The sequence below is a fragment of the Carcharhinus amblyrhynchos genome, chromosome 28 (assembly GCF_965287045.1).
Source record: "Carcharhinus amblyrhynchos chromosome 28, sCarAmb.v2.hapA, whole genome shotgun sequence".
NCBI classification, from domain to species: Eukaryota; Metazoa; Chordata; class Chondrichthyes; order Carcharhiniformes; family Carcharhinidae; genus Carcharhinus; species Carcharhinus amblyrhynchos.
In genome coordinates, this window is record NC_137351.1 from 20,765,710 (window position 1) to 20,793,650 (window position 27,941).

General features: G+C 42.7%; 1 protein-coding gene across 2 annotated transcripts in view; it reads right to left on the reverse strand.

Annotated features, from left to right (window-relative positions):
- cgnl1 (cingulin-like 1) overlaps nt 1-27,941 on the reverse strand; it is a 157,281-nt gene that overhangs the window by 33,574 nt on the left and 95,766 nt on the right. For both annotated transcript variants that reach the window (XM_080214363.1, XM_080214364.1), the window contains exons 9-14: nt 21,494-21,700; nt 18,934-19,038; nt 16,979-17,131; nt 14,587-14,757; nt 5,375-5,536; nt 3,557-3,646 (exon numbers count right to left, since the gene is read on the reverse strand). In XM_080214363.1, coding sequence (XP_080070489.1) covers nt 3,557-3,646; nt 5,375-5,536; nt 14,587-14,757; nt 16,979-17,131; nt 18,934-19,038; nt 21,494-21,700 — 888 coding nt within the window. The remainder of the gene's footprint in view (nt 1-3,556; nt 3,647-5,374; nt 5,537-14,586; nt 14,758-16,978; nt 17,132-18,933; nt 19,039-21,493; nt 21,701-27,941) is intronic.

Genomic DNA, 27,941 nt, shown 5'->3' on the forward strand with positions numbered 1-27,941 from the left:
AAGATGCTTACCAGCACAAAGGCTCAGTAGTAGCAACTGAGGGTCAGAAATTCAGGGCTATAAATTTATCAGCTCCATCTCCATAAGCTGATCTTTCTCTACATCTTAGCTATGACTGTAACATTACATTCTGCATCCCGTCCTATCCTTTTCCCCGATGTACTCTATGAACAGTAAGCTTTGTGTAGCGCGCAAGAAACAATACTCTGCACTGTGCCTATACATGTGACAATAATAAATCAAATCAAAAATCCATGCTCATCTCAAATCAGACTGGCACAGGATGTCACAAAATTACCTTATTTCTTCTCATTGTATCTTGTAAACAGTAATTCCATGAATCTGCAAATCTTCAGACCAGACACCCTCCCACGCAGATACGGGGAGACAGTGGCCCAAGCCGGGAATCGAACCTGGGTCCCTGTTGCTGTGAGGCAGCAGTGCTAACCACTGTGCCACCGTGCCCTCCGGGAGCTCTGGTTTCCTCCAAAAGACGCGCTGGTCAGGTGCATTGGCCATGCTAAATTCTCCCTCAGTGAACCCGAACAGGCGTCAGAGTGTGACAACAAGAGGATTTTCACAGTAACTTCACTGCAGTGTTAATGTAAGCCTACTTGTGTATCGATGTAACTTCATACACCTTGGGATATTGTACATCTACAGACGTAGGAGAGCAGGGCTTCATTTTAAAGATTGCATCAGTGCAAAATGCAAAACCCCCTACAGCAAATAAGGCAAATAACATATAAGTATTTAATGAAAAGCTGGATACATACATGAGGGAGGTAAAGTGTGTGGAGACTCACATGGTGCACAAACACTAGTGTATACGTGTCAGGATTTGGCACAGAAACAGGCTAAGTAAATTCTACAAAGGTTGATCAGCCAACACCTAGCGTTTATGAACTGCTGGGCTTCACAATACCAATTATCAGGAAGTATATCCCCATGGAGCATCAACATTTAACAGCTTTTTCATTAATATATTAGCATATTGAAATACCCACAGTCATCCCAGTTTCAATGGGCACCATCTAGACTGCTCACAGTTGTTTTCCAATGAAGTGAAATTCCATTCAAAAATTAATTTAGTTTGAGATACTGTAAAGCCAAATATAAATCCACTCAAATGTCAGACAGAGGATAAAGAAGACGCCTACGTGTGTAACCGTTAACAAGAAAATGTTGAGAAACCATCTAATTTCAACATATTATGCAACACGATTTTCAAAAATGAGTAAGCAATCATTTTGGATACAATGATGGCATTGGAAATAAATAGGTAATGGAAAATATAATCTCACAAAGAATCCCTACAGTACATGAGGTGATCATTTGGCCCTTGGAGCTTGGACTCACAACAACACCATCAAGCCCTATACCCAAAACCCCACATTTTCCATGCTAATCCCCCTGATACTATGGGGCAATTTAGCACAGCCAATCAATCCAATCTGCACATCTTTGGACTGTGGGAGCAAGCCGGAGCACCCGGAGGAAACCCACACAGACACAGGGAGAATGCTCCGACTCCACACAGAAAGTCACCTAAGGCCAGAATTGAACCCAGGTCCCTGGCACTGTGAGGGCAGCAGTGCTAACCACTGTGCCACAGGGCATGGTGTAAAATAATCTTCAAATTACAACCTAATACAATCCAATTTTAAAGAAATTGTTATTTCTCTGAAGCAAAAAATCAACTCAACATGTGGAATCAGGAGAAATAAAAAGCCCTTTCCATAATTTCCCAATTTAAAACCTATCAGTGATGGAGGTTAAAAGAGCTCCTTTAATCACATGCCAGAAAGATCAAATGACAAAAACATGATGTAAAATTCTTTAGCTCATGCATGTTTTTTCCCCTAAGATTTGGCAACTAATCAAGGGAGAGAACAGTTCTTAAATGATGCATGAAATCAGCTGGATAGATGTTGGCTTCACTTGATGAAAAAATACACCAACCAATTTGGTCATTCTGTGAGAGTGTATAAATTGTTTTGCTTTTGATATCTCAAAACAATATTATATAGGAACAAAAAGCTCCAATGCTGTGGTCTAAGTAGTCATTCAGTCTCACGACATATTAAATGGGTGCAATTAGTTTGTATTTTTGGCTTTGGGGCTTCTATCTGTAGAAACTCCCCACACAATAGCCGTCAATGAAAATGGAGATTGCTAGTAGAATGTAATGGAGCTAAATGTTTGGCTTTCAACTCTCTGTCACATCACTTTTAGGCTGTACAAACTGAAAGTGATACGGCATCAATGACAGCCATTCTCTTTAGCAATTCACACGGGTTTACACCAGTTTTATTCAAACATGCATATAACCTATTATTACTGGAGGACTTAAAACAACACACAAGGTTAGCTTAGGTAGCTGCATAAGTGATATGATCTGAGACGGTACTTAAAAACCAAAAGGCCACTGGTCCTGAAACTGAGGAGTCTGATTCCACTGTCACATTGTTTTACTTTGCTGCAATACAAAACTGGTTCCAGGATAATGCAATGCAGCGCAGCGCGCATTGCTCCACAATGGTTTGACCTTACACAATGATGCTTTCTGAAGAACACAGAGCAGTTTGAGAATACAGAGACTCATTTTTCTCCACATGCTTTCAGAAAAACAATGCTATTGTAATTTCCATTCCAAGAGTGTTAAGGGTGACGGAACCGAGGGGTGGGGATAGAGTTAAGGTACAATTCAGCGATGATCTAACTGAATAACAGAACATTGCTGCCAGAGGTGGTAGTCATGGCAGGTACAATTTTGTCTTTTAAAAAGTGTTTTGACTGTTAAATGGGTAAGACAGGCATAGAGGGATATGGGCCAAACAAAGGCAATTAGGACTAGCTTAATTGTTTAAAAAAAAAAGGCTGTCATGGACAAGTTGGGCCGAAAGGCCTGTTTCCATGCTGTAAACCTGAATGACTCTGTACTCAAGGAGCTGAATGGACTACTCCTACTTCTACGTGAGCATTTTAAATCAAGCAGCTTTCGAGCATTATGCGGATTTATTAGGGAAGAATTGGAGCTTTGTTATATCTTACAAAGTCATAAACAAATTGTTTGGAACAAGGTCATTTGCATAGTATTTATGATTGAGGCCACTAGTACAGGAGATCTGCATTGTCTCTAGCTGCTATGGCAGTAAGATAACTATTAAAGTCGCACACTGACACTGCCTGTTGGAAAATATATCATGAATTATAAACAATGGTTTGTATATTTTTATGGTTGGCAAGCCTACACATCCCAAATACACATAGAATGCAACTGTAAGCTTTACTGTATAGTTCACAGGAGGGGAAATCAATCTAACAATTATATTCTAGACGTCTAAAGCAACATTAATGCCCTGAAATTTTGCCAGTTATTGGAGGAAACGCTGTCCCATTGATTTACATTTTGTCTACATTTTATTCTTTGTTGGTTTGTCTTTATAATTATATCTTGTGTGAAACAAATTCTTATTGGACAACAACTCCGACAGACCAATTTATTTCAACAACGCCTAATCTATTATCCAGCTACTACAACTGACTTAGTTACCTGTTCTCTGTCTCTATTGATGCGATCCGTCAGAAGGTCTGAATTGCTTCTCTCCTCATCCAGTTCCATCACCATCTCTGCCAATTTATCCTGCAAACATAAATCAGGTTGAGGTGCATAGTGGCTTGGAAATAACTACCTCTGTCCTCATAAAACTGCTTTCACCTGTTGTACAGGTATGATGTATTATTCTTCAACAATGACTGTTAGTGTACAAATATGCCAGGTATAGAATTATTTCGATTAGAGATACAGAATAACTGAACCAATACAGCATCGCACAGATCTCTCGTTTTTCAAAGACAATGACTGGAATTACTGGAAGTCCATTTTCATAACATGCTCCTAATGATAATGGGTGGCACTGTGGTTAGCACTGCTGCCTCACAGCGCCAGCGAACCCGGCTCAATTCTGGCCTTGGGTGACTTCCTGTGTGGATTTTGCACATTTCCCCCGTGACTGCATGGGTTTCCTCCGGGTGCTCCAGTTTCCTCCCACAATCAGAAATGTGCAGGTTAGGTGGATTGGCCATGCTAAACTGCCTGTTGGTGTCCTAAAATGTAGGTATGGGGAATTAGCCATGGTAAATGCGTGGAGTTGAAGCGGGGTGTATCTGTTGGAGAGTCAGTGCAGACTCGATGGGCTGAATGGCCTCCTTTTGCACTTGCAGGGATTCTATGATATAAAGTTAATTTTACGTTAACATTTATCACCGTATTTGTTGATATATGCAAACATGTTAGAATCATTCTTACTTTAGGTTCGAACATATGCAACTTTCTAGGATTTCAGTCATAGAATCCCTACAATGCAGAAGGAGGCATTTCAGCCCATCAAACTCCTACCAACAACAATCCCACCCAGGTCCTAAACTCCACACAGGCAGGGAATCAAACCTGGGTCCCTGGCGCTGTGAGGCAGCAACGCTAACCACTGTGCCACCCACGTCAAAGCCGATTTTGTGCTTTTAATTTTACAACTGCCATTCCACAAATCCATAACAAATCAAGAAATATTTAATTATCCTTCAAAGGCAAAACCTATTTTTTGGGAAGGCGATTCAACTCTTTATTCTAGTGACCTTTTGAATTGTTCTAAAATTAATTTTAACATTATTTTTAAAATTTTAAAAACTAATTTTAAAATTAGTTGGATGATCAGGTGCATGACTGAGATGTGCCACATTCAGATCTGCCAGGTACAGGGATGTGAGCTTTATTTATTCCATTCTACTACTCGCAGAGGGTGATGAATTTGTGGAACTCGCTGCCCCATAGCGCAGTGGGGTCTGAATCATTAAATTGTTTCAAGCAAATAAGATATATTTCTGATATAAAAAAGGGTTAAAGGTTTACGGGGAACAGGTAGGGAAGTGGATTTGAGACATAGAATCATAGAATTCCTACGGTACAGAAGGTGGCAATTTGGCCCATCGAGTCTGTACCAACCACAACCCCACCCAGGCCCTATTCCCGTAACTCCATATGTTTACTCTGCTACTCTGATACCAAGGGGCAATTTAGCGCAGCCAATCAATCTAATCTGCAAATCTTTGGAGTGTGGGAGGAAACTGGAGCACCCGGAGGAGACACAGGCAGACATGGAGAGAAGGTGCAGACTCTGCACCGACAGTGACCCGAGGCTGGAATTGAACCTGGGTCCCTGGCGCAGTGAGGCAGCAGTGCAACCAGGGAGAGATCAGCCAAGATCTGATTGAATGGCGGAGCAGGCTCGAGGGGCTGAATTGCCTACTTCTGCTCCTCATTCCTCTGAACAAAATGTTTAAGATGTTAATTTGATCACTCATTTTTGCTCACCTCTATTTGTTTAATCTGCCGCATTCGTTCATCCTTTGAATGCGTTCTACTCTCGAGGTCAAGCTCTAGGTCATCAACTTGCTGCTTGAGTTGCTGGCTCTTCAGAACTGCTTCATTGCGCTCACGGCAACAGTTTTCCAACTCCTCTCGCACTTGTCGCATCTGATCATCCGAAATTAACAGGTTATTAAGACAGAAACTGTAACTGCTGAAAACCTATTAAACAAACCTCAATTTCTGGACTTGCACAATAACGCTAACTTTGCTAAAATCAAATATGGTATGTATTTTAAGCATCTTGTGCTTTGAAGGCAGACTATTTTAATTCCAGTTATTTTGGTGATTATCATTATATTAGTAAGTTTAAAGGTGAAGGAAGTGAGCTTTCCCCAGATTTCATAAGTTCTTATGATAATAAAACTTTGTAAATTAAGGTTGGCTTTGAGCCAGAAAGTTGGTGGGTTCCAGCCCCATTTCAGAGACCTGAGCACATAATCTAGACTGACACTCCCTGCAGCACCTAGGAAGTGCCACTCTGTCAGAGGAGCCATCTCTTGTTGAGATCTTAAGACAAGCCTTTTCTCCCTCTATGACAAGCATAAACAATCCAATGACACTACGCAAAGACCCAGGAGTTTTTTTTTATTGTCTTGACCAACACTTACTCCAAGAATGCCACCATTACACAGATTAATGGCCACTTGTCTAATCATTGTCTTTTCGGACTTTCCTGGATACAAAGTGGCCAAGTTTCCCTGATGTTGTTGCCTTGGCAGAGCAGCCTCAATGGCATTCCCAGCAAGATTCCTATCTTCCCCTGCTGCCAGTTACAGCCAAAAGTCAGCTCTCTCAATAACTACTTAATATTGAAGACTTTCAAAGCCCAGCCAAAGAACATCTCTAAGAATCTCAAGTAGCCTGTCACAACCATTTGGAGACTTATCTCCACGGAGTTGGATATGCCTGTAAATGCTGCTGCTCCTGTAGCCTGCTTCCTAAGTCATAGAGCATTACAACACAGAAAGAGGCCCTTCAGCCCATCATGTCTGCACTGGCTATCAAATACCTTTCCATTTTAATCCCATTTTCCAGCATTTGGTTTGTAGCTTTGTATACTATGACATTTCAAGTGCTCATCTAAATGCTTCTTGAATGTCGTGTGGGTTTCCCACCTCTACCACCCTTACAGACCTCTTTTAGAATATCATTACTAGATTATTAATCCAGAAACTCAGCTCATGATCTGGGGAACTCAGTTTGAATTCCACCATGGCAGATGGTGGAATTTGAATTTAATAAAAAAATCTGGAATTAAGAATCTACTGATGACCACGAAACCATTGTCGATTGTCGCAAAAGCCCATCTGGTTCACTAATGTCCTTTAGGGAAGGAAATCTGCCGTTCTTACTGGGTTTGGCCTACATGTGACTCTAGAGCAACTGCAATGTGGTTGATTCTCAACTGCCCTCCAAGGGGAACTAGGAATGGGCAGTAAATGCTGAACAGCCTGTGATGCCCTTGTCCCAGGAATGAATTAAATAAAGACAATGGGTTCCAGATTCCTACCACACTCTGGGTGAAAAAGGTTTTCCTCAAATCCCCTTTAAGCTTCCTTCAGGTTACCTGAAATCTATGTCCTCTGGTTAATTTATGTCTCTCCTGACCAGTTTAACATAGAAACTGAAAGCAGGAGTAGGCCATTTGGCCCTTCAAGCCGGCTCTGCTATTCATTTTGATCATGGCTGATCATCAAAATCAGTATTCTGATCCTGGCTACCCCTGAATCACTGAACACTCCCAGGTACCAATTTCCCCAAAATTGAGCTGCTGGATCTCTATTCATATACTTCAATGAGCCTAATGTTGATTTTACATGGTTATCAGAGACACCCTCATACCAATATGGCAGCCACTGCTCATCAGACACACTCTTGTGCAGGTAGTTTAATCACAAAATTGCCATGTGGGTGTTATTCTAGCACTTATAAACTGGGCAAAAGGTAAGCGAATTTCCACACTGGTAAACAATACTGTATTAAGAGTACTGTGGCGGCAGGGTAGCACAGTGGTTAGCACTGCTGTTTTACAGCACCAGGGGCCCAGGTTCAACTGTAACCTTGCATGACTGTCTTGACGGTGGAGTTTGCACATTCTCCCCGTGTCTGCCTGGGTTTCCTCCCACAGTCCAAAGATATGCAAGTCAGGAAGCTTGGCCATGCTAAGTTGCCCATAACGTCAGGAGGATTAGCAGGGTAACTACATGGGGTTATGGATGTTAGGGCCTGGGTGGGATTGCTGTCAGTGCAGGCAGCATGGGCCGAATGGCCTCCTCCTGCAACATAAAGATTCTATTAACCTCTGACCTGTTTCTCCCATTTTTCAGTTTACGCACACATAGAAAGCAGTCAAACACGTAAACTCACACTGCTGTCAGTTGCCTAGTGACAGGCACACAGCAGCAGCAGTGGAGAAGCAATGATTATTTGGGGTGGCACAGTGGTTAGCACTGCTGCCTCAGAGCGCCAGGGACCTGGGTTCGATTCCCGGCTTGGGTCACTGTCTGTGCAGAGTTTGCACATTCTGCCCGTGTCTGTGTGGGTTTCCTCTGGGTGCTCCAGTTTCCTCCTAAAGTACAAAGATGTGCAGTTTAGGTGGACTGGCCATGTTAAATTGCCCCTTGGTGTCAGGGTGACTAGTTAAGGTAATGCATGGGGTTATGGGGATAGGAGCTGGGTGGGATTGTGGTCTGTGCAGACTTGATGGGCCAAATGGCCGCCTTCTGCACTAAGAATTCTATGATCTACTCATTTTCATTAACAGGATGGGCTGGAGGAAACAGAAACAGGAATTTTGGAAAAGGACATGCACCAATAGAGATTCCACCTTCAACCAAAAGATGGCAGTAACATGACAACCCTTCGCTGGAACCTGATCCAATCTCATCCAGCACAACAAGCAGTTTCAGTCAACATCACAGCTTCATAATCCCCAGCAATTACTTCTGATTAAAGCCACGGTACTCATTAGAATATACTCGAACACAGAAACTCACTCCAAAAACAACATCTGAACTGAATTTAAACAACCACATATTTTGTCTGTTATGCTCCAATTCCACTCAATGAAATTGTGCATTGCGAGTGTGGGAGAGGTAAAATACGAGAGATAAAATCGGATCCAAAACTAAGGGGGAGGAGCGGAAGAGAGAGAGTAAATACATAGCAGCTTGGTTATCTGATCTTAACCAGTGGGACTAAATTGGTTATGGAAACATCTGCAAATGAAAAGATTTGGCTGGGCTGGCCAGGGTGGGGAGGGAGGAACGGGGCAGAGCACACAGGACATCAGTAGTTAATGATCATTTTAATATTTAAAAATCTCTACGAATTTGTGAATTTTTTTCTTTTACAACATACGTATCTTGATTTTTGTAATATATATAAAACAACTCTTTTTAATCCATTTAAGTAAAAGGCCTCTGAGTTTTAAGAACATTTCTTAAATAAGCAGTGGTTAGGCCCTGCTGCCTCAGAGGGCCAGGGATCCTGGTTCAATTCTGGCCTCAGGTGACTGTCTGTTCTCCCCATGTTGATATGTGTTGTCTCCGGGTGCTCCAGTTTCTTCCCACAGCCCGAGGGTTGGTCACGCTAAAATTGCTCCTTAGTGTCAGGAGGGTTAGCAGGATAAATAGGGGGATAGGGCCTGGGTGGGATTGTTGACAGTGCAGGCCCGATGAGCCGACTGGACTCCTTCTTCACTGTAGGAAGTCTAAGATTCTATATTAAAAAAAGAAAATGATGAATACAGCGCCTGTGAAGTCAGAAAGAGAGTTAATGTTTTATGATGATGTCTCAGCAAATCTGATGGGCCTGAAACCTTGGTGCCGTATTTAGTTAGGATCAGGAAGAGAGCTGCTGGGGAGGACAAAGCAAGGATTTTTGGGGGTGGGGGGGACCCGAAAATCAGATTTTCCAAAATATCCTGCTGAATTCAGTTACACTATATTAGTTAACGCAACTTGGATTTTCATAGAATCCCTACAGTGCAGGAAGAGGCCATTCAGCCCATTGAGCCTGCACTAACAACTATCCCATCCAGACCCTATCCCGTAACCCCACCTATTTAACCTCCTAATCTCCCTGACGTTAAGAGGCAATTTAGCATGGCTAATCCACTTAACCAGGGGATAAGGCCCGGATGAAATTGTTGTCAATGCGGTTTCAATGGGCTGAATGGCCTTCTTCTGCACTGTCAGGATTCTATGATTCTATGTTAAAAAGTGAAAACGCTGAAAAAAAGAAGCACAGGTCAGACAGCGCCTGTGGAGAGAGAACGAGAGTTCTCTTTGGATTGTGGGAGGAACCCAGAGGAAGCACATGGGGAAAACATGCAGACTCCGCACAGTGACCCGAGACCGGAATTGAACCCGGGTCCCTGGAGCTGTAAGGCAGCAGTGCGAACCACTGTGCCACCGCACACTCTTGAAGGAATCGTGCATAAGAAATTAGGTCCCATTTTTCAGCAGTTAAATCCAAGGGTGACCGTCACATTTTTTTTGTTTCATTGTTGTAGTTCCACAACTGATTATTTGAGAGTGTCTAACACTTTATTAGGATGAGCAGCGCAAGACAATAGACCACTCCTCATTATTCAAAATGAGTGTTTTCGTCATCGTCGAAGGAGCTGGATCAATACTCAGTTATTCAGGGTTAATGGATAAATTCATCCATTGGCAGCCAGTTGCAGGTGTTTGTCTATGAAGGGTGCCAGTGTAATTTGAGACTGCGATATTTCTGCTTGTTAGTCCATGACTCACAGAAAACAAAGTGAGCAGCAAAAACAGGCCTGGTCGGAAGGGAAGATTGTCAGCTTCCTGCAACACTGAGATAATGGCTCCACGGAAACCTGGGGAGTTGCGTTCAACATGAACTCTCAACCCACACAACCTCTGCCTTCCCTTCATCTGAAGCAGGACTGAGAGTTTGCATAAATTAAAAATATCATCATCATGAAAACTGCTCTTTCTCTGCCCTACACAGGTTTCAGATCATTTCAAAGTGCCCAGGATATTTTATCCACATCAGCAGGAGGACATGCCTACCAGGCATATCCTTAATTCTAACAGAAACTATTTATCCAATTCAATGTGGATCAAGCTATGTAATGTGAAAATTCCTGAAATCCTTCAACCTTTCTAAGAGTAATAATTGAATGCATGATGCTATAATTTCCCTGAAGTAGGTTTTCGATCTATCTCGTATTAACTGGAACATTTTCTACCCCCCTAGCTATGAATGGAACACTACATTCTGCACTCTCTATTTTCCTTCTCTATGAACGTTCTGCTTTGTCTGTATAGCACGTAAGAAACAGTACTTTTCACTGTGTATTAATACGTGACAATAATAAATCAAATCAAATCGAGAGGCTGGTTAGGCAGGGGTTGTTTTCCTTTGAGCAGAGAAGACAGAGAGGGAGGAAGTTTGGTAAATTCGGAAGTTGGACATCCATATGAATATTTGTTAAAAGTTTATTAACACTGAAACAAAGTTACTCTGAAAATCCCCTAGTCACCACACTCTGGCACCTGTTTGGGTACACTGAGGGAGAATTCAGTGTCGCTAGTGCACCTAACCAGCACGTCTTTTAGACTATGGGAGGAAACCGGAGCATCCAGAGGACACCCATGCAAACACAGGTAGAATATGCAAATTCTGCACAGACAGTGCGCAGAGCTGGGAATTGAACTTGGGTCCCTGGCACGGTGAGGCAGCAGTGTTAGCCACTGTGTCACTATGCCTTTGTAGCAAAGCGTTTGCTTTTCTGCAGCACCTATATAATTACATCTGACATATACTGGAATTAACTAGTTAATTAAAAAGATACTGCAAGATGCACCACCTGCCAGATGTATGCATTCCTGGCTTGTGATCTTAAGGTTTTGTAAATGTACTGGCAAACAGGACTGAACTGCCATCTCGTAAACTAGTCAGACCCAGATGAGATAAAGAGTATTGTTCTCCTTGATGCCGTAGCAGACATAACAAGGTGGAACTAGAAGCAACTTAATAATACGCTAGCTCACAAAGTTGACACGCTGGCTGTGGAGAGAGGAGGATTGGGGGAAATTATACAACACGTTCCTGCAATCCTGGTTCAGCTGGGAACGATGTGGAGATGTCAGCATTGGACTGGGGTAAAAACAGAAAGAAGTCTCACAACACCAGCTTAAAGTCCAACAGGTTTATTTGTAGCAAACGCCACAAGCTTTCGGAACACGCTGTTCCTTCACCAGGTCGGTGGGAGCTGGGAACAGTCAGCTCTGTACTTTAAACAGAACTCTGGGTGACAGCATTATCTGGGAGACTGAACTAGACGGAAACATGATGCCTTGTCAGTAGTGTTCTTTGTACTGCTACTCAATGCAGCAGTTATGTTAAAATAAAATAATGGAACAAATTGTATTTGTATAGTACCATTCACAATCACTGTATATTGCAATATGCTCCACAGCATTATTTGTAAAACAATGTTACTCTAAAGTTTATTTATTGGTGTCAAAAGTAGGGGTACATTAGCACAGCAATGAAGCTTCTGTGAAAATCCCCTAGTCACCACACTCTGATGCCAGAGGAAAATTTTGGACTGTGGGAGTAAACCCACACAGCCACAAGGAGAATATACAAACTCCACACATGACCCTGGCGCTGTGAGCCAGCAGTGCTAACTACTGCGCCACCGTGCCATGTTTAGGGAAACATAGCAGCCAATTTACAAACAGCAAGATTCAGTAAAAAGCAGTGTTGGCCAGGATACTGGGACAAAGAGCCATGAGATCTGAGAAGGCAGCCTGAGCTTCAGTTTAATGACTCATTCAAAAAATATCACGTTTGACTGTACTGCATTCCCTCAGTACTGTACTGAAACAGTACGCTCAGGTCCCTGGAATGGAAGTGAATCAGACCCAAGAATCCCACCACTGAATCGTGCCCAACACCTAAAGACCAGTTTCTCAGTGAAAATGGAAGCCCTAGACACATCGGGCTATTTATTTTTATCCGAGAGTAAACACCAACAGAAGAGCTCATTTTTGTATCACAAAATTGCGAATTAAGAACGCCACAAAGCAACCAGATTGTTCTGAAGCTAATCGAGAATAATAGGAAACTTTACAGAAACAAAGAAACCTAAAGTTCCTTTAATCATGAGTCAGAATTTCCATTGTTTTCAATGGGAAATCGCTGGTCTATTTTGGGATTCATTCTAATGTAAAATGTACAAGATCCTGTCCAATAAAGTACACGGGACGCAAAATTTTTTCTGCAGTGTTTTAAATGATTGGCATTTGGGAAGACATTCTTCAGGCAGTCCAAGAGCCTCTTGAGGAACAATTTTACATTGGCTTAGGGTAGGGTTAAGATTGATCAACAGACAAAATCAGGTATTTACAGTTTAAAAGTTTAAAAAGTTTTAAAATGGTTTATTTGTGCCACAAGTAGGCTTACATTAACACTGCAATGAAATTGCTGTTAAAATTTCCTAGTTGCCACATTCTGGAGCCTGTTCAGATACACTAAGGGGGAATTTAGAGAGGCCAATGCATCTAACCAGCACGTCTTTTGGACTATGGGAGGAAACCAGAGCACTCGGAGCAAACGCACGCAGACACATGGAGAATGTGCAGACTCTGCACAGACAGTGACACAAGCCCAGAATCAAACCCGGATTTCTGGCGCTATGAAGCGGCAGTAGTAACCACTGTGCCACCATGTCGTCCATATGTGTAGGTCCAATGGTTCATTAAGAATGCTTGTAAACCTTTCGTTGAAAAGGTTTACTCTATGTATTAGGATTACAGTGTATTGTTTAAAAATTTATTTAAGCCAGCACCTTCTGTCCCCATCGTAAACTGCATTTCCTCGCCAACAACTTTATCCCTCTGCCTAGCAACTATCTGACGCTATACCAGACATTTTGCAACCTTGGCCCCAAGATAAGCTTGGGACCATATCTCTGCATCACTACTATGAACACCTATTTGCACTTACATAATGCAAGTCAACTCCACCTTTGCACAGATCATGTGCGTGCTGAAACCCTCATCCATGACTTTTTTGTCACTTGACCTCAGCCTTGCAACACACTCCAGCACAGCTTCCCATCTTATACCCTCTGTAACCTTGAGCGCATCCAAATCTCTGTTGCCCTTGCCCCAAATTAGAGGTCTTTTGGCCCATCAACTTACATCAACTCATGACCTGTAGTTCACTGGCCTACATTGGCTCCCAGTTAAGAAACACCTCACACTTAAAATTTTGTCCTTCTTTTGAAATCCTTCATGGCCTCACCCCCTTCCAATATCCAGAATTTCCTTCATCCCCACAAGCTGCCTTTTTCATATTCCTGGTTTTAATCACTCGATCATTGGCACTGTGCAAGGCCCTAAACCTTTGGATCTCCATATTGTCCTTTTTAGCAGCTCTTGTAAACCATCTCTTTGGTCTACCTATTGACCTAATATCACTTTAGGTGGCTAGAAGTCAGATTTTGTTTGATAACACCCCTGCAAAGTGCCCTGGAATACTTTACACATTAACAGCACTATATAAGGGCAAGTTGTTGCTGTTAAGCAAAGTTCACAAATTTCCTTGTCTGTGAACTGACCAATTCCTGAACATTCAGGGTTTTGTTCTTTAACATTTTCTTTCTCACAGGAAGTGAGGAACTTTGCAGATTCCTGAATTGAGTTGCTTGTAATGTATTCAAACTTTGAAATATGGCTGAAATGAATGTTTTGATTCAAGTTAAGAACAACAAATGAATGAGATTTAAAATGGTGTAAAAGGTCAGGGATTAGATAGGAAAGCTAGTAATTGTTTCTTTGTAGTTAATTATGTTGAAAGCTTATATCATAAAAATGGCAATGAAGATGCAAATGCTTTCTATATTGAGAATGCCCAAGATTTCGCCATTTACCACAAATGTCTAAAAGGTTCAGAATAAAACAAATAGTCAATATACATTTCCACCGTTGTTATTCTACAAAAATAAACAATTCCAACATTTCATTTTACTAATGCAGTAAGTTTTCCATGTTTTGTTAAGTAAGTTAAGAATTTAATCAACTTTTCACTGAATTTAACTTTCTTTTGAAGTCTTTGGTCAAAGGTTATTGGTCAAAGGTTAAACAAACACAGTTATCTTGCATTACCTCATCCTGTAGTTTCTTGGTTATTAACTGAGATTTGTCAGCCTCCAGGGCCTTAGCTTTCAGTTGCTGCTGCAGGACGCTCAGTTGACTGCGGTTCTTTTCCTTGTACTCATCAAGCTCCTTCCGCAGGTCAAGGTTTGACCTCTGAGTATCCTGACTCATCTCAGCCATCTGCATAAGGTAACAGCAGTAAGATTAAAGGTTGGGGCGGGGGGGGGTAAGGGGGAAAAAAAGCGATAAAGAAGCATCAAATCCAAAAAAAAAGCTTACATCGGAATCATAGAGTCTTACAGTACAAAAGGAGGCCATTTGACCCATCGTGCCTAAGTCTGCTCTAATATTCAATTAGTTCCACTTACTCATGTAGCTCTGCAGTTCCTTCCTTTTCAAATATTTATCCAATTCTCTTTTGCTATCAAATCTCTTTCCACCGCTCTTTCAAAGTCATAACTCATTGCGTCAAAAATTATCCTCCTCTTCCCTCTGGTTTTTATGCCAGTGTCTTCTAGCTGCCTATCTTCCTACTTATTGAAATCTCTCATAATTTGGAACTCCTTTCTTAAATCTCTTCTTACACTCGCTGCCCTAAGGAAAACAATTGCGGCTTCTCTCTTGTCACTCATAAAACCATAAATCCCTACAGAGCAGGAGGAGGCCATTCAGCCCATTGAGCCTCCACCAACAACAATCCCACCCAGGTCTTATCCTTGTAACCCCTGTATTTACCCCACTAATCCACTGACACTAAGGGGCAATTCAACATGGCTAATCCATCTAACTTGCACATATTTGGACTGTGGGAGGAAACCAGAGCATCCGCAGGAAACCCACACAGGCATAGAAAGAACGTGGAAACTCCACACAGTCACCCAAGGCTGGAATTGAACCTGGGTTTCTGGTGCTGTCAGGCAGCAGTGCTAACCACTGTGTCACTCTATATAACTCAAGTCACCATCTGTGGAATTTTAAACAAAGGAAAATTCTAATATGCATTACTTCTTTGGACAGAATGACACAAACACACTTTCACACCACAAGCCAATTGGCTCTTTGCCAACTCCTCCCTCTCAATTTGTTCTCAGGCAGGTGAGGTTGATAGATCAAAACCATCCTCAGCATATTGCTCCTTGTCAGTACTGCCACGAGGAGGTGAAAGAAAGCAGCCGATGGGTCTGATTCTGCCTCCCACTTTCAATTAAACCACCCCCCCATATCTCTTCCTTCAAAAACAAACCCCAATTGTTTGGGACACTGTCTAAAGCATCACAAATATTCCAACCTGGTTAAATTGGCTGCACACACTGGGCTGACAGGTTTCCTTCAAAATCTGGAACACCATTGAGCATGCTCAGACACACGGACGATACATGATATGTCCCCTTCCCACCCCCGAAGCAAGTAATATGGGGACACCCAAAATTAGTGGAGAACTAATAAAAATGTACTTCCAATTCTTACTCTGAACTAGCAATCCAGAAACCCAGGATAACATTCCAGGGACCCGGACTCCATTCCCACCATGGCAGATGGTGAAATTTGAACTTAACAGAAATCTGGAATGAAACCTAATGAAAGTTGATGAAATATTGTCGATTGTCATAAAAATCCTATCTGCTTCATTAATATCCTTTAGGGAAGAAATCTATCGTCCTTATCTGATCTACATGTGACTCCAGATCCACAGCAATGTGGTTGACTCTTAAATTTCCTCTGAAATAGCCTAGCAAGCTTGAGGGCAATTAGGGATGGGCAGATAAGTAACTTGAATCCCAAGTGTTAAATAGAAAGGGGGAGATTCGTTCTATAATTTCATTATATGAAAGCTTTTGGATAAGAACAAAGTTAAGATTTAACTTCATTTGGCATTTTAAGATTTCTTTTGAAGGTCTGTAATTTAACTTGAGGCATACAGCAACGTCACACTTAAATTGACCTAGAATTCCTACAGTGCAGAAGGAGGCTATTTGGCCCATCGAGTCTATACCGACCACAATCCCAACAGGCCCTATTCCTGTAACCCCACACAGTCATCTTGCTAATCCCCCTGACACTAGGGTCAATTCAGCATGGCCAATCAACCTAACCCGCACATCTTTGGACTGGGAGGAAACCAGAGTACCTGGAAGAAACCCACACAGACACAGGGAGAATGTGCAAACTCCATATAGACAGTGACCCGAGGCCGGGACTGAACCTGGGTCCCTGGTGCTGTGAGGCAGCAGTCCTAACCACTGTGCCGCCCAGCTTGTCTACTTATTGTCTGATTATTATTTTAGCATGGTTGTGAAGTGGAAAGTTATCTTTCCACCACAAAGTAATGAGGAGTAATATTCATTGGATGCAAGCGTAAGTGGTCTACACTATTTTGAAGTGTTGATATGAAGGATCCAACCTCTTTCTCAAGCTTTTCAACCATCTTCTCCAATTGCCTTCTCTCGGCCTCCGTATCACTCTTTGTTTTCTTTAAAAGATCTCTCTGAACCGTTTCTGTTGCAAGTCTTTCATTTAACTCCTGGTACTCCTGCGATCGCTTGTTGAGGCTTCTCTGCAGAATGAGAAAGATATTAAGTAGATAAAACCATTCATTACATTCACGGTAACTTCACAGGCAAGTTGAGTGCTATGATGGGAGTAATTGTTTATGCTTGGACTAAGGCTGGGTTACGGGTTAGCTACACGTCAGAAAGAAATCAGTTGTAGGTGTGAGTGCTTTTTAGATACCACCACAAGCTGTGTGTTTTATAGCAGGAGGCAGCCAAATAAAATGATGCAAAATAGAAGTGATGATGTGGAGATGCCAGTATTGGATTGGGCTGGGCAGAGTAAGAAGTCTCAAAACACCAGGTTAAAGTCCAACAGTCTCATCAAACTCCACCCCGACCTTTCCAATCCCTATAAGGTCTCACATCCCCATCTGACACCAGCCTCTGATATCACCCCACTCGATACCCCAAAACGTCCCTCTCGTCTCTGACCCTCAGCTCCCCTCTCCATTTCAGAGCATGATTCTCCCTCCACCCTCACTCTGGGCCGCAGCCCAACTTCACCCGACAGCCTCTCAATCTGGCCGATTATGGCTGTAAAACAGGAGATGGAAAATGTAAAATCAGGTCCCTGTTGTTAAATGCAGCGGACCCTGCAGAAAAGCTGTTCTTAGAAGGTTCCCAACCTCAAAGCAGCAGCCCCCCAGCCACTTCCCTTCCACCTTAACAAACAGTTCAGTGTCTGATATGGACATAATCCCACCTAGGCCCTGCCCCCCTAACCCCACATATTTACTCAGCTAATCCCCTGACGCTAAGGGGCAATTTATCATGGCCAATCAACTAACCTGCACATCATTGGACTGTGGGAGGAAACCAGAGCACCCGGAGAAAACCCGCACAGAGACGGGGAGAATGTGCAAACTCCGCACGGACAGTGACCCAAGGCCGGAATCCAATCTGGGTCCCTGGATTTGTGAGGCAGCAGTGCTAACCACTGTGCCACTCCCTACTGTACTTAAATAGCATAGCTGTGGGTAAGAATTACTCATACCCCTAAAGTATTCCCCACAAACAATTTGCGATAAGTCTGCCTCGAGGAGAAATTCCAAATTTTGAAGTCAGAAGGAGTCTGTAGAGATTTACCAGTCCCCCCCACCCCTCCACCACTAGAGTAAACAGCCAAATTACACTCCAGACTGGCAAATTCCAAAGCCCCAAGGACAACCCGCTGAGGAATGCACTAAAGCTTGGTGCAGCCACCACAGAGGCGCAATGGAGAAATATTGCTGGCTAAGACTTTTCACAGCCATAGTACACCAAGGGGAGGGGAATTGTATAGAACCCCTTGGTCTGAATGGTTGAGGTGACGAGAAACGTCTTCACCCAGAGGGTGGTGAATTTGTAGAATCCACTGCCATAGAAAGTAGCTGGGGCCAAAACGTTGTTTGATTTCAAGAAAAAATTAGATATATCTCTTGGGGCTAAAGGGATCAAGTAATATCGAATTTGATGAGCAGCCATGATCAAAATGAATGGCAGAGCAGGCTCTAAGGGCTGAATGGCCTACTCCTACTTCTATTTCCTGTTTCCATGAAGGTACATGATGAATATTAAATGTATCACAATCATATCGCAGCACCTCAGAATGCAGCATGAATGGTGTAGACAACTTAAATAGCATTGCACTTTCTGTAATAACTATTTTGAAATATCTATCATGTTGTTTTGATTTTATTGAACATCTCAGAAAGCAACATGTCCCATGCAGAAAACTTGAATAGCATTGCACTCTGCAATGATCATGTTGCAATGGTCTTTCGGAAATTTTTTGAGTAAACTCTATTTTTGCAACAAGAAGTACCTGGACTTCTTCAAGCCGGCTCTCCAAAGTTCTTTTTGCAAATGAAAGGTCCTGCTCTTTGTCTCCAATTTCTTTCAAAGCAGCTTCCAGATTCTTCTTCTCTTGCTGCCAAGGTTAGAGTGGAACAGTTTTTAGGTTTATCTCCAAATCAAAATTTAAAGAGTGACAATATTGGAACACTCCCAAATTAGGCACAAGGTTAAATCTGTTTCAGGTGGCACTTAGACTTGTGTTTCTGTAAAGCAATAAGATTGCCAGGAGAGGCACACTGACTAAGAGGAAAAAAATTCCCAATTTTATCTCCTGAACCAAGGAGTGATGTCAACAGGACCCAATGTGGAACTATTCACAAATTGCTCTCTTAACATTCAATGGTACAAGTTTGAGTGGAAGCATCAATGAAAAGATAAACTTGAAATAAAATCAGATATACTTACAACAGAAATGAGAAAAAATGGTGATACAGTGCACTTGTTTGAGTAACATGATTTCTATCCCCAGGATAGAGTAGTTCAATTGATTTATAATGATTTTCCATATCATCCTCAAATCCCCCCAGCAACCGCCTCACAAAAAACCTTCACAAACCAGCTCGACAATTCTTTCACTCAACAGCAGACTGGAGAAAGTTTCTGTAATGACTTCAGTCAGGCCATTGAGGTTGGCCTGATTAAGGATCCAATTGATGGCCAATCAGGAAGTCTTTGCCTTGTACTTAACTGGGAGTGTCAGTTCCTTTGACATACATACACACAAACCGCCCCCCCCCCAACACCCACACACACACACACACACACACACACCCCACCTCTCCCCCCCCACCCCCGGACATAGACTGCTAACCGCTAGCACTCTGCGTACTGCTGTTGGAGTTTGTAAATAAAGGGATTTTGGTGAGGGGACTTCAGTCTCTACAGACTTATTACAGTTTCCCCAAACAGTATTTATCCTGCTGCACGTTTAGTTACAACTTGGGGACCTGGCACCAAACCTGTTTTGTCTTGTCCTGGTTACAGGATTTCAGACCCAGTTTCTTGTCGGTTTGGAATTCAGCCACTGGCTAAAGGAGTCACATTTCACACAAACTCAGGGCACCATCCCAAATAAATACTGGTAAATAAACAGACAGTGTACAATAAATCAGATATGTATGTATATAGACCAGTCACAGGTTTTAGGCATTTTTATCAATTTTCTTGCAATAACATCAACTGTTTACCTCCAATCACCACACTGATATAACAGCGAGGAATGGAAAAGGGGTAAAACATGACTAATGCAAACCATACACGAGATAATGTTTAATTTGATTTTTAACCTTTTAACATTTAAGCAAAAACAAGTATCCCAATCAAGGTGTCAGAAGTCTGAAAAAAATCTGGAGCTGCTTTACTCGGACTAAGATTTATGGATCTAAAGAAAATGGGCTTTGACCATTGATCAAAGCACTTCCAGCTATCCTCGATAGGGCATGAATGCTCCTTAAGGTGTCTTAGCCCATGGCCTGAGTGATCGTTGTGAGCTCTTCTGAAGCCAACTGACGCTCATCATGAGAGAGCTTTCATCTCTGAATGGTCTGACTCAGTAGCTTCCTGACTGCTCACCATCCCTACAGGCAAATGGAATGACTCAGGCCTGGAACCTGATGTTCCTCCAGCAGTAACTGTCTCCTTCTGCTTAGCATCAGGGTGCGGTGGCACAGTGGTTAGCCCTACTGCCTCACAGCACCAGGGACCTTGGTTCAAATCTAGCCTTGGGTGACTGTGTGAATTTTTACATTCTCCCCATGTTTGTGTGGGTTTCCTCTGCGTGCTCTAGTTTTCTCCCACTTTCCAAAGATGTGCGAATTCAGTTGATTGACCATGCTAAATTGCCCCTTAGTGTCAGGAGGAATTATAGGGTAAATACATGGAGCTATGGGAATTTGGCCTGGGTGGGATTGTCGTCAGTGCAGGCTCGATGGGCCAAATGGCCGCCTCCTGCACTGTAGGGATTCTATACTCAGTGAAGCTTCATGTGGCACTTTTGTAGTGAATATCTTGATAGCTATTTTGCATTGTCAGCGCATTATTCGCCAACTTTGAACTCTTGGTTATTTACCTCATTAACCTGTGGGCGGCACAGTGCCTAGCACTGCTGCTTCACAGTGCCAGGGACCCGGGTTCAATTCCCGGCTTGGGTCATTGTCAATGTGGAGTTTGCATGTTCTCCCCGTTTCTGCGTGGGTTTCTTCTGATACTCTGGTTTCCTCCCACAGTCTGAAAGACGTGCTGGTTAGGTACATTGACCCAAACAGGCACCGGAGTGTGGCGACTAGGGGAATTTCACAGCAAGTTTATTGCAGTGTTAATGTCAACCTTGCTCGTGACTAATTAATTCATTAAATAATAATAGTCAGGAAGGCACTTACTTAGCTGTCTTCTGCCAGCTACGGACTTCATGACAAAGGGCTGCTACCATACCAAAGCCACTGGCACTGTAGGCTACATAAATGTATACACTGAACCCTCAGATAAAAGCAGGGGTTGTAAATATAAACTGTGTCTCTAAGCTGCAATACCTCCAGACGTGCAAGTTTATCCTTCATCCTATTCTCTTCTGTCTTCATGTTGGAAATTATTTGATTGAGTTCACCAATTTCATCCTTTAATTCTCTAACTTTCCTCTTCAGGGTCTCATTTTCATCCATGAGATGTTTCACATGATCCTCTGCCGTGTTCTTCGCTTGTTTGGCTACAACTTTTTCTTGCTCCAGTGCACTTTTGCTCTGTTAGAATAAGACAGTCACAGAAGCTGTGAGATTTGAATATTACAAAAGACTTCCACAGTACTAGAGAGGTTTCTCGCTCAAGACAAAACACACAATCAATCCCACAGAACACAGTAAAACAGTGCAAAATATCTCTTCCAATTGAGAAGTGAGTGAATGCACAGTTAAACCATAAAAACTAAGGTTGTCTTGTTAATTGACAATGAGCCAAAATTCAGGAAGAGGAAAGTAGCAAGCTGCTGAGTTTTATTTTAAAAGGAATATATGAGTGAAAATAGGCACTAGTCTTTGAGCTTTTCCATAGTAATAACAGGTCTGAAGTTCCTATAGGGTAGATGGACAAATATGGCTCATCCACAGGAGGTCAGAATTTGGGTCAGAATGCAGGTGCTCTGGACTTCCTCCAAGTACATGTTGTAGACCAATTTCCAATCAGGAGAGGTGAGAATTTTTTTTTTATTCATTCAGGGGACGTGGGCATCAATGGCTGGCCAGCCTTTATTGCCCATCCCTATTTGCCCTTGGAGGGCAGTTGAGAGTCAATCACGTTGCTGTGGCTCTGGAGTCACATTTGGCCAAACCAGGCAAGGACAGCTAATTTCTTACCCTAAAAGGACATAAGTGAACCAGATGGGTTTTTCTGACAATCGACAATGGTTTCATGGTCATCAGTAGATTCTTAATTCCAGATTTTTTTTATCGAATTAAAATTCCACCAGCTGCTGTGGCAGGATTTGAACCCACGTCCCAGTACTTCAGCTGATTTCCTGGATTAATTGTCCAGCAATAATACTCCAAGGCTTATAATCGGGAGAGGGGTGGCACGGTGGATAGCACTGCTGCCCCATAGCGCCAGGGACCCGGGTTCAATTTCGGTCTCGGGAAACTGGCTGTGTGCAGATTGCATTTTCTCCCCATGTCTGCGTAGGTTTCCTCGCGGTGCTCCCGTTTATTCCCACAGTCCAAAGGTGTGCGGGTTAGATGGATTAGCCATGGTAAACGTGTGGGGTTGCAGAGATAGGGTGGGGGGAGACAGCCTGGGTAAGGTGGGTGCAAACACCATGGGTCAAATGGCCTCTTCTGCACTGTAGGGATTCTATAATTCTATGATTTCCAATCGGGAGAGGGGTGAAATTCCAAATGGGAGAGGAGAGTGAGCCAATCTGTTGAAAGCGCAGGGGTAGTTTTCAAAACTTCTAGCCTGCACTCCACCTGACAGAACTACTGAGAGCAGCACCTGCTGAGAGTAATGTGACCTCATGGACGGCCAAGTAACAGCTTCAAATAGCTGAGGGAGAGATGATAATCCATCACCCAGGGGAGTGATTACCTAATATGGTCACATCTTGAACAGATTTCTTTAACATCTCCACTACTCAAGTATGATCGAGGGAGGTTTAAAAAAAAATACATTCACAGGCAGAGTACAGTCACTGACCTAACTCGGCTTAATCTGGGAGGGGCCAGTTCCCAAAAACGTGTGTTCCTCGCCAAACGCCTCATTCAATCCGCGTCATCACCTCCCCATGAAAAATTCACTGTAATAATTTTGCCCACACAGCCCCCCTCACTCACCCCCCCCATACTCATCCACCACCCTCCCCACCCACTTCCACCCTACGCCAGGAACCCATTCCGGCCTTGGGTGATGTCTGTGTGGAGTTTGCACGTTCTCCCCATGTCTGTGTGGGTTTCCTCCAGGTGCTCCAGTTTCCCCCCTCAGTTCAGAGATGAATAGGTTAGATGGATTGGCCATGGTAAATGTGAAAGGTTACGTGAATAGGGCGAGGGAGGCGGCCCGAGTCAGATATTCTATCAGAGAGTCGGTGCAGACTTGATTGGCCAAATGGCCTCCTTCTGCACTGTAGGGATTCTATCAAAGCACAAGTTTTACCTAAACTCTTTTTTTGTTCAGGTAGAAAGTGGGAATCTACGACTCCTTGAAGAGGTGGATGCTGTGTATTACAGAGAAAACCGTGTGAATTCAGAGCAGGTAACCAATGCTGAACTCACTTTACTTAAACCTCCATTAAAAAGAGCATCAGATTTGCTCAGAGTTTGCAATTTATGACAGCGAAGAGCACAGAAAAAGTAAAATGTGTGAAACGTCGAAAGGTGAGTAACAGTTAGCAATAACTAAATTTAGTAAGTGTGGCACAGTGGTTAGCACTGCTGCCTCACAGCGCCAGGAATCCAGGTTCAATTCCAGGCTTGGGTGACTGTCTGTGTAGAGTTTGTATGTTCTCCCCAAGTCTGCGTGGGTTTCCTCCAGGTGCTCTGGTTTACTCCCACAGTCCAAAAGATGTGTGGGTTCAGTAGATTGGCCATGGTAAATTGCACCTCAGTGTCGGGGGTTAGCAGGGTAAATGTGTGGGGTTACGGGGATAGGGCCTGGGTGGAATTGTTGTCAATGCAGGCTTGGTGGACCTCCTTCTGATTGTAGGGATTTTATGATTTAGAGATTATGTACTTTGACATTTGTATGTAACATAGCAATATCCACATAGAAACAAGTGGTGTGTTTATTTTGATGCCTTGCCAGTGACACCCACATCCAGTGAATTAAGAATGAAAACTTTTGTCATTGTTGGTACTTTGCCTTTGGCATTGCAAGAAACACCACATGACCCTAGATCACTTTGCAGCCTAAGGCAATGACACTACTTCACTGCAAAGCTGCCGTCCATGACTATTAATCAGTACAAATACAGCGTTATTCAAACATAAAGATCAGTGGAAATAGGGCTTACGTCTCGATTCAATTACAACAGGTGTGTCTCAAGGAAGACCGAAAGTACTCTCACATTTGGTGCTCACTGTGGGAGAGCATTGTCAACACAAATTAAAGTGTCAACTTACAATTCTGTTCATTGGGATTTTTGAAATGTGGAATTGACAAAAATCCATTCCTCCAAATAAAGACTGGAAAGTAGAAACGTCTCCGGTCTTTGAATGTTTGAAAATCATGCAAGATCAAAATAAAAACACTTGCCACCAGAATAAATGGAACCCATGGTTCCCAACACAAAGCAGACCAGGCACACAACAAGAACATGCTTGTGTTTAGTAAATGTTGTTATTCGGAACAATAAAAGGGGAATATGCCATGGAGGTAATGTGTGCTCTAAGAATGCCATCAGGGTCCCTACGTTTCAAAGAAGTTAGCAATTATCAACAGGCAGTATCAGTAGCAAGTGATAGTGCATTGTCATCTGTTTACTCGCAAGATCAAGATATCATGTGTATCTTTGGGCCAGCCAATAGCCAGTTTACAAAAATAATCTAAATTGAAAAACTGGAATGCCTCTGAAGTTGAAGTTGCTGTTCGAGCCCTGTGAACCAGCACACATGAAGGATGACCGAGTCCACGCAACACTCTGGCCAATTTACTTTTCTCTTTGCTGCATTAGTTATTGAGATTGATTTCTAAATGGAAGCCAAAGTAATGTGCATTTTTACAAATACCCTGTGCAATTTTAAAGGTGCACAAAATCGTGCTCAGCAAATAAGCATAAGCGGCACTGACTTCGAAAGAAGCTCACTAAAATCCATAAAACCTTATCTTTATATTAAAGTGTGTCATCAACAGTAGGGGTACCATTCCTTTTTCTGACAGCACACTCTCAATGTAAAAGCATCTATAGAGATTTTGCAGTGTCACGTACACAGAACCCTTCTGTCCATAATTCAGCTTTCACGGACCATTTTTCTCATAACCTTTAATAGCTCATCTCCATATAGATTTCCTCAGTAGAGAACATAGCATCCCTACAGTGCAGAAGGGGGCCATTCGGCCCATCAAGTCTGCACCATCCACCACCCCATCCATGCCCTATGCCCATAACTCCATGTATTTACCCTAGCTAGTCCCCCAAGTTGCCCCTGATACTAAGGGGCAATTTAGCATGGCCAATCCACCTGTAGGGGTGGCACAGTGGCTAGCACTGCTCCCTCTCAGTGCAAGGGACCTGGATTCTATTCCCAGCATGGATCACTATCTATGTGGAGTTTGCACATTCTCCCTCTGCACGGGTTTCCTCCAGGTACTCTGGTTTCCTCCCACAGTCCAAAGATGTGCAGGTTAAATATATTGGCATGTTAAATTCTCCCTCAGTGTAACCGAACAGGCACTGAAGTATGGCGACTAAGGAATTTTCACAGTAACTTCATTACAGTGTGAATGTAAGCCTACTTGTGACTAATAAATAAATAAAATTTATAACCTGCACATTTTTAGACAGTGGCAGGAAACCAGAGCATCCGGGAGAAACCCACATAGACATGGGGAGAACGTGCAGACTCCACATCAACAGTCATCCGCAGCCGGAATTGGTCCTGAGTCTCAGGTGCTGTGAAGCAGCAGTGCTAACTAACCACTGTGCCACCATGCTGCCCAACATCTTGGAGCACTTTACCAGAAGGGGAAAGGGGAAGCAGGTAGAGGAAAAAGCAGGAGTTGACGAGGTGAAGTGAAAAGGCAGTAAAAAGAGGAGAGTTTTAAGGGAGTTGTTGAAAATATTGAGGGAATCTGGCGAGTTCCAGAGACTTGATCATTTCGCTATCCACAGCAATGTCTGGATTAGAGAATATAAAGAACAAGAAACAAATAAAGACTTAAAAGAGTTGAGTGACAATGTTATGAAATATAGTTGGCAGAGATTATGGAAAAAGGGTAGGGCGATACCGTGGAGGAATCTGATTGAGAAAATGAACATCTACATTGGGATTATAGGAAAGCTACAGAAGTGTTTGACAATTTCAGGGGTCTAATAGTGGATGAAGGCTTTGTACAAGGCTGGTATGCCCAACAGTGATGTGCAGACACAGAGGTCAGCAAAAAGAGTATTTGAGAATTCCGGCTCTAAAATATCAAAGGCATGAGCGATGGCTCTTCAGCGATGAGAGGAAGAAGAAGAGAGCAATGTGTCAGGGGTTGCGGAATACAGTTTTTAATATTGAATACAACAAAGACTTAAGGCAAGCAGTGTGCTGAGTTCACAGCATCAGACTAGGCTTGAGCTGGCACTCGAGACGGCTGACGGAGTCCAGTGTGGCACTGATCCAAAGCTTTAAGCTTTTTTTTTATTGGTGTCACAAGTAGGCTGACACTGCAATGAAGTTACTGAGAAATCCCCCAGTCGCCACGCTCCAGCGCCTGTTTTGGTACACCAAGGGAGAATTTAGCATGACCAATGTACCTAACCAGCACATCTTCAGAAATGATCATTTTACAAACACTAAGGTGGATGGAATTATGAGTCAGTTCAGAGTTTAGCTAAGACTGCCAGTGAGAAAGAATGGCAACAGTTAAGGAATCAAAGTCAAAGATAGAGAGGTGAAACAGTGTGTCTCGGAATACACACAGAGGCTCACTCCAAGCTCTCCGAAATACAGTGAAGAGTAATTCCTAGGTATTCAAAGTTTAACAGGTTATTTATTAATGTCACAAGTAGGCTTACATTAACACTGCAATGAAGTTACTGTGAAAATCTCCTAAAAATGACCAGATGAGCATGGGTAGAGAAAATGTTGAGGGGAGATGTAATGGTTTCATTTTGATGTCTGAGACTGGAGCTGGAAGAAACAAGTCGGAAGTGGGGGCAGGCTGCAGAAGAGAGACATTGAAAAATATTGGGTGGTCAAAGGTGATGATCAGGATATAAGGCAAGTCATGGTCAAAATCTTTGAGAACAATATTTGCAGCATAGATTTGGATGATCTTAGTGCTGTGGGCAGGTGTGACCCAGATTTGAAGAGATGAGTGCGCTTTAGCAAGATGGAATGTGCAGAGAAATTGGAAATTGTTGAACAGAATGGAAGGGTTGAGAGGTTTTGAAAGAATGAACTGATAAATGATAGTTTTGAAAAAGGAAGGTACAACACCAGGAAATAGGCAGAGATTAATGGGGTCAGTCAGCAAGAGCTGAGGAACGAAAGGGGATTGACAAGGTTCTCAGAAAAAATCAGCGTAGTTCAAAGGACACAATTTTGATGAAAAGTTAAGGGGTACACAATATGCATAGAGTAAATATTTTCCTGGGAGGAGGGCCTTCTTTAAAAGGATGCATTCATTCTACAGGTTATTGTGGACCTTGGACAAGTCATGAAACTTGATTCATGAAACTTAGTCCCAAGAGCACAGGAGAAAGGGAAACCTCAAGAGAAAAGAGCATGGCCATTTGGTAATGGCTGGAATAGCTTAAATACAGCCATGAAAACTATGAAATCCCATCCCTAG